This window comes from Python bivittatus, unplaced genomic scaffold (genome assembly GCF_059951505.1).
Source record: "Python bivittatus isolate LINGU-HERP-01145 unplaced genomic scaffold, Pbiv_v1 ctg000350_np1212, whole genome shotgun sequence".
Lineage (NCBI taxonomy): Eukaryota > Metazoa > Chordata > Lepidosauria > Squamata > Pythonidae > Python > Python bivittatus.
Window position 1 is genome coordinate 41,192,901 of NW_028277074.1, and position 13,759 is coordinate 41,206,659.

General features: G+C 36.3%; 1 protein-coding gene across 1 annotated transcript in view; it reads left to right on the top strand.

Annotated features, from left to right (window-relative positions):
- The window catches only part of HERC2 (HECT and RLD domain containing E3 ubiquitin protein ligase 2), a 110,697-nt gene that overhangs the window by 52,414 nt on the left and 44,524 nt on the right, over positions 1-13,759 (top strand). Inside the window, exons 47-62 of the mRNA XM_088145006.1 lie at positions 156-298; positions 456-548; positions 2,852-3,020; positions 3,119-3,244; positions 4,195-4,303; positions 4,529-4,668; positions 4,974-5,164; positions 5,376-5,481; positions 5,625-5,716; positions 7,446-7,621; positions 10,102-10,213; positions 11,270-11,351; positions 11,466-11,609; positions 12,586-12,676; positions 13,038-13,215; positions 13,636-13,717. Of these exons, the coding sequence (XP_088001132.1) occupies positions 156-298; positions 456-548; positions 2,852-3,020; positions 3,119-3,244; positions 4,195-4,303; positions 4,529-4,668; positions 4,974-5,164; positions 5,376-5,481; positions 5,625-5,716; positions 7,446-7,621; positions 10,102-10,213; positions 11,270-11,351; positions 11,466-11,609; positions 12,586-12,676; positions 13,038-13,215; positions 13,636-13,717 (2,034 nt within the window). The remainder of the gene's footprint in view (positions 1-155; positions 299-455; positions 549-2,851; positions 3,021-3,118; positions 3,245-4,194; positions 4,304-4,528; positions 4,669-4,973; positions 5,165-5,375; positions 5,482-5,624; positions 5,717-7,445; positions 7,622-10,101; positions 10,214-11,269; positions 11,352-11,465; positions 11,610-12,585; positions 12,677-13,037; positions 13,216-13,635; positions 13,718-13,759) is intronic.

Consider the following 13,759-nt stretch of genomic DNA (forward strand, 5'->3'; position numbering starts at 1 on the left):
AAAAAAGTATAATTGAAAACTATAATCCTTAAACATAAAATAATGATTTGAAATTGGTGAGCAAAACATAAAATAAAAGCATAGATTTAATAAATAAATAAAATAACTTAAAAGCTTCTATTCATATGAACAATACTGTTGATGTCTTAATCTAGGGGTAGAAGCCTTGGTGGGCTGGCTTTTGGATCATCCTGATGTTCAAATTACCGATTTCTCAGATGGTGACACTATATCTGATGAATATTCAGACGATGAAGTGTCAGAAGAAGTAGAAGAAGCAGAAGCTGCATATCCAGTGGTAAATATTAGGAATAACTACTTATGATTTTGCTATAATTTTTCTAACTTGCAAACAAAAATAGTGACAAACTCTGTACAGTTGTTAATGAGATGACATTGTAGATCATTTATCATTTATATGATGACAACCAGAATATTTGTTTTCTTTATTGTAGTCTGCTGTTGTAACAGAAAGCCAGACATATAAGAAAAGAGCTGATTTCCTAAGTAATGATGATTATGCAGTATACGTCCGGGAGAATATTCAGGTAATCATGGCTATGACTGTAGTTCTCTTTCTTAAAGAATTATTATGCATATAGGAAAGTAGATAATATGGAAAATATAGATTAAGAGCAAAAAGCCATTTATGTTATTTCCCAGGTATTTCGATCTGTCACTTTGCCATTTGTGAAGGCACTGATACCTACATCATCCTGCTTCTGCTTCTGCTCTGCTTTTATTAGTGAAAGTGAATGGCAGAGCAGCGTTTATTTTATTTATGCTGCCCATTCTCAAAGGCTATGGATAGCTGATATTTTAAAATTACAAACCGGTAATTTAGGTAAAATGTTTCAGTGGCATCACTCAGTAGAATGGAAAAGATTCCTATATGAAAACCTGGACAGTTAATGCCTATCCATGTAGACAATATGTAGTTAGGTAGACCAGTGGTCTGATTCCATATAAGTTAGCTTCTTGTACTCATGAATATGTACAATAGACAGATTTTTTCATATGTTTTAAAGAACTTTCATAAGTTATAAAGTGTAGGATAGGAGTGGGCAATATGTGTAACTCCAGATACTGCTAGACTGTAGGTCCATCCCCTTGGCCATGTTGTTTATAATTCATGGGAGACAGAATTAAATGGGGCTGTAACTCTTCACAGTGTCCTCTGCAGTTCCCACATGCTTCTAAGAAAAAATGCATCTGCTTTAGAAAGTTCTAGATAAGTGTTATATTTATGCCCCATTGTGCTTTGAAAAATTATTTTGGAATCAAATCCAAAGCACAGCCTTAGAATTCAGCAACATCTGGAGGGCCACATGTTCTCTATTACAATAATGGGTCACCACAATAATTTATGTTGTGCTTTCAATAGTTGTCAAGTACAGAATCATGAATCACAGTTTAATCTTTATGAACATGTTATGGGAGACTCCAAATTTGAAAATATGAAAGTTGTCCTTTACTAGAGAACCTGAATAGAGTGTAGGAAATATATCTTAGGTCATTTAAAAGATTAGATGTTCAACTTTTGTATTTGAGAATTTGTAGAATAAGTGTATTTGCTAAAACATGTAGAGTTTTACCTCTGACGTGAAGGCTGGAACACTAACTGCTTCAAAATCTTTTCTACTGGTAAAGTTTTAATATGTTCTTATATATATAGAAAATAATAGGTGGCACTACCTAGCTGATCTTGTCAAGGTATAGAAGCTAAGCAAGTTTGGGCCTGATTACTGCCAGAGAATCTCAGGGCTTTAGGCTAAAGTGGGAGATTGAAAAAGTTTGCAGATGAAGACACTGGCAAACTGCATGGACGCGTCCATGAAGTAATCAAGGGTTGAAGGTGACTTTACCTTTACAACATTTTGAACCTATAATTATTATTTGTGTGTGTGTGAAATAAACTAAGCTAAATATTCAAGAATATAGAGAAGGATGAAATAAGGAGTTGGAATACCATGAATGATAAAGGACGTGCATTTCAGCATTGGTATACCATATTATAGATTTAAAATTACAATGAATGTAGCAAAAATATTATTTTGTATCTATTGGTCATCTATGAATTCTTTTAGAAGGAAATTGATGGACTCAGTTAAATGCTGGCGATGTGCCTCGAAATGCAGCATTGGTTTATACGATATCATATGCTATAGTGGCTCCTTTTTGAGCAGTTCACATATTCATTTTGTTTTGGAAAAGTCAATGGGTTTTTATAGGTCATGCTATTTTGAATTGTGTGCCAATGATTTAGAAACTAACAAGAGAAAAAGACATGATACCCTTTGATTCACTAAATGATGCTGGAAGGATGCCCATTGTTGTAGGCTAAAGTAGTCACTTCTTGCTACATTTGAACAAGCATTTTGCTCTTAGGGGCCCCAACTGGAATTTCTGTTTAGAAATTTGGCCCCAATATGTTTAATTTTTGCCTTGAACTAGGAAGGGAGTAGGTAGAAAACGAATATTGTAAATAAATAAAATAAAATTATATATTTTTCTTATAAGTAAATTGATTGAAATTGTAGCAGTTTAGTTTATATATGATATAAAGACATCTGTAGCATAGGTTTGTTTAGTATATGAGATATTTTGTGAGCTCGTTCTTTTTCCCCCCCCTTTAAATAAAGGCCGTTGTAGAAAGATATTAGGGTTCCACATTTAGAGCTAAAAATTTTTTTTTTCTCCCCAAATTGGTATGAAGGTGTTTTTTTATCTACAATTTTTCTCCTATTGTACTTTCTACTGTTACAGTTTTCCTTACTGCTTACAATATTACTTAAATGATTGAATATTCAAGTGCTACCTTGCTCCTCTCACTTACTTATTTTCATCTTAGGTGGGGATGATGGTTCGATGTTGCAGAACATATGAGGAAGTTTGTGAGGGAGATGTGGGTAAAGTTATAAAATTGGATCGTGATGGGTTGCATGATCTCAACGTGCAGTGTGACTGGCAACAAAAAGGTGGCACGTACTGGGTCAGATATATCCACGTTGAACTGATAGGTGAGTTGAATACATAAAGAATTATTCTAATTATAACTATAATGAGATATAATTTAAAATTCAAACCATTTGATATTACTGGTCTTAATACTTTATAGGATTCCCACCACAAAGCTCTCCGTCACACATAAAGATTGGTGATAAAGTTCGTGTAAAAACTTCTGTAATGACGCCCAAATACAAATGGGGATCTGTTACCCACAGAAGTGTGGGTGTAGTGAAAGGTAATGTGTACTTTTTTAAAAAGATAATGGATGGAGGCGTTATGAATAATTGCAGATGTTTTCACTGTTGTGCTGCCATAAAATAATATTCAACTGTGTGCAAAGCTTGATCTCCCTCTTGTTATTTTTCTCTAATAGTTTGTCCAATCATGTCTGTGTGCTAGTGGAAGACACTTCTCCTATGGGTGGTGATAAGTCCTTTTGCCAGTTTCTTTCCTTGTTCTGCAGTTATTTGTGACACATCTTGCGTTGTTCCAAAGTGTTTCTGAGTTGATGAAAAAGAGGAAGCTTAGAAAAAAAATATTGCCTGTTTAAATTGATCTTGGGAGCAGAATTGCTTGTTTGAAAAGAATGGAGGAATGAGATTGCTATAAATCAGTATTTTGGCTTATATCAAGGAACAGTTGCAAAGGAATGCAGTAGCAGTGCTTTATATTATTTATTTATTGTGGCTGGAATGATCCATTACCTGATCTTTATCCATGTTGAATAATGTAAAGAAGTTTGCTTGTTAGACCTGATGATGTTTCACTGAAATTTTTGATATCAAATGTTTGTTATAAAATGCTTTCAGATGAATTGCCACCTATGGGTGATAAATATTCCTCTTAGAATTATTTTAAAAATAACACTATTGATATTCCATCTGTTCATAAATTTGATGTGGATAGTTGGACTTAAATAACTCCTTTATTCACAAACAGAAAAAGAAGTAGTTTTGAGCCACTATAGTATTAACATTCCATATATTCCAGAAATTTTACAAGTACCATTTATAAGTACAAAGCATCTCAAAATGCAGTAGTGAATGCATGTTTATCCTCTGACACTTACTTTGTGTATATTTTTATATTCTTGCTTTTACTGGTGGCTTTGAGACATGTAGGATCACTGTATTTAAGTTCTTGAAATAAATAAATGAATAACTTTTAAATCTTTTCTTGCCAAAGCTTTTAGTGCCAATGGTAAAGATGTTATTGTTGACTTCCCTCAACAATCTCATTGGACTGGATTATTGTCAGAAATGGAACTAGTTCCCAGTATCCACCCAGGTGTTACGTAAGTTTTTACCATTTTTCTTCGACAATTTTTATTTTATTAGAACCTTTGCATCTTTCCTTTGCTATTTCTGTAATGTAAAATATAGTTTGAATTCCACAAGGTGGCAGTAGCTAAAACCCTGAAATAACAGAAATTCTTAACCTATAGAGATTGAAAAAGTATTCAAAATGGTAAATTGAGCATTAAAGCTAATATATTCATTTAATTTTTGTCATCATTTAGGTGTGATGGCTGTCAGATGTTCCCTATTAATGGACCTAGATTTAAATGCAGAAACTGTGATGATTTCGATTTCTGTGAAACCTGCTTCAAAAGTAGGAAACATAACACAAGACACACTTTCGGCAGAATAAATGAACCAGGTATATTTAAATAAATCAAATATATTTTCATTAGAGTTTCATGAAATGTTTCATTTATGTATGTTCCTAAGAACATATGTGTATTTTTTGAATTCCCAGTTTTTATAATGCACAAGATGAGTTTTATTATAACTTTTCATCCTAGCCAACTTTTCAGCTGTTTAAAATTCTTATGCACAAAATTATACAGTGAGGGGGTACGTATAAATGCAGTTTGTTGAATGCAGTTTCCTTGCTTTTAGGATTGCATTTTGTACTGTTCAATTAAATATAGCTATCTTCCAACTTCCAATGTTTTAAAACAGGTCAGTCTCCAGTATTTTGTGGTCGCTCTGGAAAGCAGTTAAAAAGACGTCATAGTAGCCAGCGAGGCATGCTGCTTGATGACTGGTCCAGAATTGTTAAAAATTTGAATGTGTCATCTTCTGTGAATCAAGCTTCACGGTTGATTGATGGAAGTGAACAGTGTTGGCAGTCTTCTGGCTCCCAAGGAAAGGTAAATTTAAAAAGAAAAGGGTTGCAAATTTCCTCCACGTGTATATAATCTATAATTCCTCATAGTTTAAAGTGGCAGTAGATATTTTTTATCGTTTTTGTCTTTGAGTAAATGTAGTTTTGAACTCTACGAAGTAATACTGTTCAGATATAATTGCTGTTCCTAATATACCTTCAAAGGATTTGAATTAATTGAATGCAACATTTTCTAGCATTGGATACGCTTGGAAATTTTTCCTGATGTCCTGGTACACAGACTGAAGATGATAGTGGACCCTGCAGACAGCAGTTACATGCCTTCTTTAGTTGTGGTCTCAGGTATGGCATTACCATTGTTGAGTTCAGAAAGAAAGAAATCCCTTATTGATCTATCACCTCTTGGCTCTTCATAGTTTTGTAACACTGAAGAACTTCTGCAGTATATACATAATTCAGTATGGCTTTGTTTAATTTTTCTATAGGTGGCAGTTCTTTAAATAACCTCATAGAGTTGAAGACTATCAATATTAATCCTACAGATACAACAGTTCCACTTCTTGGTGATTGCACAGAAGTAAGTATCTGTTGATTATCAGGGAATGCAAGTATTGTACTTACAGAAGATAATATCTTTTAAAGAAATACTAATACGCTGTTTCTCATATTCACAGCTCTTAATTTACTCTTTGTTTCAGCCAGTTTTTTATAATATGGTTTTCTGGTCTGCTTTTTTTTACTATGCATTTGATGGTTTAAAGATTTTACTGCATTTCTCACATTGGTATTAGTCATAATTCATGGCTGGTGATATTCCCGACAGGCTCCTGGTGGTATATACCATAAAATACATTATAAGATACAGAATAAAAAATTAGAAGGCAAACACTTTAAAATACCAAAATTATAGTAACGTAGGTGTCTCCTAATATAAGCGCTAACCATTAAAAGCTCTCCTAACCATCTCTGTTTTCACCACCATCCTAAATATAAGGAGGGAGGGTGTCACACAGATTTCTGGTAGAATGAGCCACAGCTGAAAAACAGTGACTTTTGACCTCTTCCCCCAAAAGCTCTCCCTAGGGTGAACTCTCAATATCCCCATGAGATACATGTGAACTAGACAGGTTCTGTCTGAAGCAGACTGTTCTGCAGGTTCATGGACACCAAGCCAGTTAGGGCTCTATAGGTCAAAACCAGGACTTTGAATTATCCCTGGAAGCCTATTGATAGTCATTGGTATTATATGTGAGAAACAGCTCTCACCCACTGACAGGTAGGCTTCTGCTTTTTGCCCTAACTGCAGTTTCTGAATATCTTCAGAGACAATATCTAGAACACATTGCAGTGATCTATGTGGGAGGGGACAAAAGCATGAATCACTGTTGCTTGGGCTTCTTTTTGTAGGAAAGGCTATGTCTGGTGTGCTAGCTAGAGCTAGGCTTAGATTCCCCCAGCCACTGCCTGTATCTGCCTACCTAGCAGCTAGGTATATGTAATGGTATGTGAGAATGACCTTGGGAGATGGGGAAGAGCCACAGCCAGGGGAACAGTCAGATAAGAGGCAGCTTAGCCCACAAAAGGAATGTGGGTGTGGCAAATGTCTCAGAAGGGACCCTTCCTGGTTTTTTGGGCTGTAAAAGCAATGGGGGAGAAATGTACTTTCAGACTTGCAAAATTGATGTCAGCCTTGCGAGGTAGTCCAGACAGGAAGCATGCCCAGTTGAACTAATTAATTAATTCTACTTTATTGTAGGCTATATTAGCAGAATTTGCAAGTCTGAAAGTACTTTTCTCCCCTACTGCCTTTACAGCCCAAGAAACTAGGGAGGGTCCCGTCTGAGATGCTTGCCATGCCCACATTCCTGCTGTGGGCTAAGCTGCCTCTTATCCAACCGTTCCCCTGGCTGTTGGTCTTCCCCCATCTCCCAAGATCATTCCCACATACCATTACTGTATGGGAATATATCCTGCAATAGGAGAAAGTAATCATTAGATTTGTTGGTGTGTTAGTCATTTATTTTCTATGACTTCATTTGATTTCACCAAATTTGTTCATGTTAATAGCTAATACATGTCTGAAGGGTAAGCTAAAGCATTTGTCTGATATGGTTTCTAATTTTGTGTCTTTTTTCTTAGTTAATTTGGGAAGGGATGTGAAAGGACCAAAGCTTTTTCCCTTATGCTAGCAAAACAGTTTTGTTGGAAAGATTAAGCAAGTCTTCAATCCTTTTTCTTAATGGTGTTGAACACTTTAAAGACCCAAACAATGGAAATATGAAAGCGTAACCTTTTTTTCCCCCAAGTATCACAGGTATATTGAGGTGGCTATTAAGCAGTGCAGGAGTTCTGGTATCGATTGCAAAATACATGGCCTGAGTATACTAGGACGTATCCGAGCAGAGGATGAAGACTTAGCTGCAGTTCCTTTTCTTGCTTCTGATAATGAAGAAGAAGATGATGATAAAGCAAACACTGGGAGGTATGGAATATTAAAACAATTCATCTTTTAAAAGTGTTTCCTGTAATTGTACTAGATATTTTATGATATAAAATCCCACTGTTTGGTTAGCGCTAGCAGACTATGCGTTTGGAATATTTAGATCAAACTTTCTAATTTGATTTTATAACAAATTATGGCAACTGAGTAATTGTACTCTTAAGCATTTTATAACCCATTTCTAGTATACTCTACAGCTCATTTGAATAGTGTAACAAAATACAGAAAGATATGTTTAATGAGGAAGGGTTTGGAAATATGCACAGCGGGAAAAGGGATACGGCATAGTCTGGAAAGACACTATATTCAGTTATTTTGTTTTAAGGATTCTGCTAAAAGAATGGTTAGAATATATTTACTTTATCTGTTTTACAATATTTATAACCCACCTCAATTCAGGTGGATTCTGGATAGGGTACAACAAAGTCAAGACATAAAATTAAATACAAATCACAAAAATCAATAAAATCTAAGATATCATAGACACAATTCAATTAAACTAACCTGAGAGCCAAACACTGCCTAGGACAATGCTGCTTAAGTTGATTTTCAAAGTGCAGGTAGAGTACGGTCTGCCTGTACCTTTGTTAAGAAGGGGAAAACTGCAACAGCCTTCTTTTGATGACCAGACTGGACATCAAGATTTTTGCAGGTTTTGCCTGATATATCCCAGTGCTGCAATGTAAATAGCCTTAAAAGAAGTCTGAACTGGACTCAGAAACCAACTGGTAACCAACTGGTAACTGGACTTTAAAATAGGTGATATTCTTGGTGGTGTTGACCCATCAGGAATGCAGCTGCTGCATTTTGTACCAACTGAAGCTTCTGAACATCTCCAAAAGCAGTCCCACATACAGCTTGTTGCAATAGTCCATCTGAGTGGTGATCAAAGCATGAGTTACTGTCTCCAGGGCATTGTACTCCAGATACGGCTGTAACTGGTACACCAGCCAAACCCTTCCCAGGCCATGATTTCCACCTGCTCTTAAAGCAGAAGCCAGGAGTACAGGAGAATCTGAAATCAGGAATGAACTCTTTGGGGGCAAACATAGCCTCATCCAGACTAACAAGCAGAGGAAATATTTCTAGGAAGACCTAACTTCTATTGACAACAAAGAACAACATCTTTGTAGGACTTAATCCAAGCTTGTTTTCCCCCATACAGATTCTTACAACCTACAAACACTGGTTCAGATTTTGACCGCATCTTTAGTTTGGCCCAGGATGGCAATATTGTAGAAGTCATGTCCCAAGTCTGGAGACTGTTAGGGTGTGGATAGGGAGAAACAGACTCGACTCAAACAAGATGGAGTGGCTACTGACTCAGAGGCCAACTGATTCCCAGATCTTTGACTCTTTATGAGATTTTGCTTCCTGCAGAAAGAGCAGGCTCATAATCTGGGGGTCTTCTGGGACTGAAATAACAGGTGGAAAGTATGGCCAAGAGAGCTTTTGAATAGCTTTGGTTGGTATGCTAGTTGCAGCCTTACCTGGTACAGGATGCACTGATACCTTGGCATCTCTCAGACTATTCCAACTCACTGTGCTTGGGCTGCTAAGGGTATCAGGAAACTTTAGCTAGTCCAAAATATAGCAGTGTATGTGATTAGCAGTTGGCCTTGATACTGCTACATTACAGCTTTGCTGCAGTTGGTACCAACAGGTTTCTGAGTGTTGGTCACTACCAATAAAGCCCTATATGGCTCAGGGCCTGTATCTTAGAGAGTGCCTTTCCCAATAGTTTCTGCCCACCCCTGGATAACAAGGAAGTGCCTGCTGAGGGCTCCCACCTACCAGCAAGTGCAGTTTAAGGGCCTGGTGGCAAGCATTCTCTGTAGCAGCCCCCTTCCTCTGGAACAGCTTGCTTCCTGAAGCGTGTACAGCCCCCACCCCCATGGTTTTACAGACGTTAGTGAAAACATGGCTACAAGCCTCCTGGAGTCTGGGTGGTTTCAGGTGGTTGGATAAATTTTACAAATAAATACATAAATAATATTTTTTTGCACTAAGCACAAAATGAAAAGAAAAACTCTACATTCTCAACATCTGGGTTATAAGGGCTTAACCAGTCCCAAATCAATTAATAATATAGTTGTTGAGATTCTAGCTTGCCTTTTACTTGAAGAATAAGTTGAAATAGAGCTATTGTTACAAACAAAATGCTGGAAAATGGATGTCCATCCAGTATTATGGTGTCAAAGTTGTTGTAGGGGGACTGGGGGTCTTTGGCAATCATAAGTGTGGAACCAAAATTTTTTTCTGTAAAATTGCATGCTTAATGTGAATAATCGAATCATATAACATGACATGAATTCGTATGAAAGACCAGTGTTGGTTAACATATGAAAGAGAGATTCTTGTGATCTTTTTCTTCTTTCTGTTTTTTAAGCAAAGCAAATAAAAAGTGCTAGGAGATATCCTAGCACAAAGTTTCCAATCTAATATATTGTTTGCATTCTTAGTCTTGTTAGAAAGAAGACTACAGGCCTAGAATCTGCAGCTTCAATTAGGACCAAAGTCTTTGTCTGGGGCCTAAATGATAAAGATCAGCTGGGAGGATTGAAAGGTTCTAAGGTTTGGATCTTTAAAAATTAAAATGTATGGAAATTAATAGTGTGTTCCCTGATTTCAGTGGCATAAGCAAAGACATGAGAAGAACTAGAATGGTGAGTGGCACAGTAGTAGATGGCTGCCCAGGTAGCTTGTATGTGGATTGGGGCTTCTCGCTCTGGCTGCTTATTACATCGGATTTTGCATTTCTGCAGCAGTCTCAGATGTGGATGGACGAGACTGGCTGTATTGAGGATTCTGGTTCTGAAAATAACATGAGATCTAGAGCAGACATATGTAGATGTTTAGAGGCTTCTGTGGTTTACAAGTCAAAAGAATGCAATGTAATAAGAGCGTTTTCACTGGCATTTATTTCGAAATGGAGGATGCAGTACTCCTGTGGAATTTGCAGAATGGCTTGAATGGTCAAAATACCATTCAAAGTACACTAGGCAAAAAGACTAGAAAACTCTGCTCTAGTAATTCTACCCCCAAATACCATCCTTTCAAAGGAAAATAAAAATGGATATGAGCACTGCTCATCTATCAAAATGGATAGCAGAGCACATAGTTTGTAAGAACAATATGGAAAACAGGTAGTCCACTGGTTAAGAATGCCCCATTTAAAGATGACCCATAGTTAAGAATGGAGCCTGTTGTAGCAAAATTCGAGTTAAGTACACAGTGATTCAAATTAAATGTACAATGGTTCGAGTTAAGTACACAATACTACCTATACAGTATTATACAATAATACTGTTCCGGCTTACATACAAATCTGACTTAAGGACAGACCTTGGGAACAGAACTCGTTCTTAAACTGGGGACTACCTGTAATCAGAACATAGTGATGAATATCCAAAAAGAATACTAAAGGACTTAGATATAATTGATAAAATATTGAACATATTTTTCAAAATATTTATTTCTCAAGTAAGTAGCTGGGAGGAAACAAACTTAAAAAAACCCTCACTTAAAAGTACCTAAAATAGCCATCTGGATATAAAGATAATTGAATGTGAAAAACAATAAATCAATCTGCTTTAGCAGTGAATGTTCCTATTTATTTACATTTTACAGATCAAAGTGCCTTCTTTTTCTGAAACTCTGTCTGCTTTGAATGTGGTGCAAGTAGCGGGCGGTTCTAAAAGTCTTTTTGCAGGTAGGAAAGCTCTTTACTATGCAGTTTGAAAGTTACATTGGATGTAATTGCAAACAACTCCTTTTGCTTGTGCCATTTCATGGTCATGGAACCAAAATTACCTTTATGTTTTAGTGACCGTGGAAGGTAAAGTGTATGCCTGTGGAGAGGCCACGAATGGAAGGCTTGGATTAGGCCTCTCAAGTGGAACAGTTCCTATTCCCCGACAGATTACTGCTCTCAGTAACTATGTAGTCAAGAAAGTAGCTGTTCACTCAGGTATAAACTTTATATTTTTCTGTGTTTGAGAATCAATAATTAAGTGAAATGGAACTACCTTTGCATTGCCTCCTTATTTGCAATCCACTGTGTATTCTGGTGATGATTTGTAAGAAATACTTGGGAAGATACTTCTGTATGCATGCTAGGCTGGTCTTTTCCATGTTATACTCAGTCTAAGGAAATATGCACACAAAAGAGATATGAAGGATTTAGTCTTAGATTATCTCTGGAATGTTTCTTCTGATATGGAAAAAAGTATTTTGAAACATAGATTTATGTTTTGAAAATGGGGGTCTCTGTGCAGAAAACAATAAGCTCAACATATAGATAGAAAGGTCTAGATCTGAAAGGTTTTCTTGTCCTCGTTCAGAGCGGTTGAAAATACTTCTATTTACTGACACTGTATAAAATAGGTGGCTGTTGCAAACTCATTTGAAAAAGGACAGGAATATTTAACTAATTTGGGAATGGACTTTACCTTGAAAGTAAAGCACGTCCTTTCTCTGCTTAAGTTGGTACTCGTGCTGGCATTTCCTGTTAATAAGGTCTCAGCTAGAAGTCCTGGGAAATTTTCTTGTTTCAGTGATTCAAAGAACAGGAGGCTTTGATAAAATTAAGCCATGTGCAAAATGTATAAAAACAATGCATGTTTTTGTTTTTTCTTTGGTTGGAACCATTTAAACAAATTTTTCTCAGTATTATAGTTTGAGTTCAGAGAGTTTCAAAGGGTTTTCAAGTTTACTTTCTTCAGAATACAGTGCAATTCTCATTCAGTTTCAGTCTGACTTTACAAATTGAGCCAAATAAACTTTAATATTAATGAACTATTAGTGATGTGCCGTAAGTTCTTTTGTCATAAATGTGTAGCAAAATTAATGTTATTGACATATCTGTTGAAAGAGATTCGTTTTAATTGGTTTTTTTTCTCCTTTAATGCTACTTTCCCCCTTTCTTGTACTTCTGCTCATTTTAGGTGGTCGCCATGCTATGGCTTTAACTGTTGATGGCAAGATATTCTCCTGGGGAGAAGGAGATGATGGGAAACTTGGACACTTCAGTAGAATGTAAGGAGGCTATTTTTGCTGTTTGTGTTGCTGGGTTGTTGTCATGTCTAGTTCAGTAGCTAGTGAAGAACATTCAGAATAATCAGGAAGCAGTAAGAACTAGACAGTTGATCTGGAATGGTTTTGTTTGACACAGAGCTAATAATAACTATGTTTTAATGAGAGTTGTTTACTTAGTGGCAATCCTTCATTGTAATGCTTTAGGAGTAAAATTTGGTTTTGTTTTATAGAGATTTCACAACTCAGGGTTCAGTACACTAGAATATTTATCTTTCTGTTGTTAATATATCATTTCATTAAGGATTTCATTAGTGTGGATTAAGCAACAAATAATAATTGGGGGATTCTCTTATATTTTTAGGAACTGTGATAAACCAAGACTGATAGAAGCATTGAAAACAAAACGTATCCGAGATATTGCCTGTGGCAGTTCTCATAGTGCTGCTATTACTTCAAGTGGAGAATTATATACATGGGGGCTTGGTGAATATGGTCGACTAGGACATGGGGACAATACTACACAACTTAAACCAAAGATGGTAAAATCATATGTAGACTTATTTGTTTAAGGACATGTGGAAATAAAAGAGAAGAAAAAACTGTCAAAATACCGTCACTCAAAATGTAGTGAAGAAGCAAATTAAGTCTCCATGTAAGCTTCCTGTGACCCTTGCTTGGATTAGGAGATTTCAAGACAGTTTGTGGCTGTTACAGAAGATAGCTGCTAGGGCTGTCCCTATGTTACAATCTGCAGCTTCCCTTTTCCTCTTAACTTCCTAGTACTGTGACCTTGAAGAAGAGCATGTACACATTTTGGGAAACTACAGTCCATTTTTTTCTTCAGGCCTTAATTGTAACAAATCAATCTATATTGGCCAACAATTTGGGATTTTGAAATGGATACCTTGTTGAATACTTGAAATTAATATGCTTCAGTCCATTTGCTTTCTGTGTTGTAGGTTAAGGTGCTTCTTGGCCATAGGGTCGTTCAAGTTGCTTGTGGAAGCAGAGATGCTCAGACTCTGGCTTTAACAGATGAGGGTAAGAAAGCTATTTAGTATTCCTACATTATGACTGTATTAC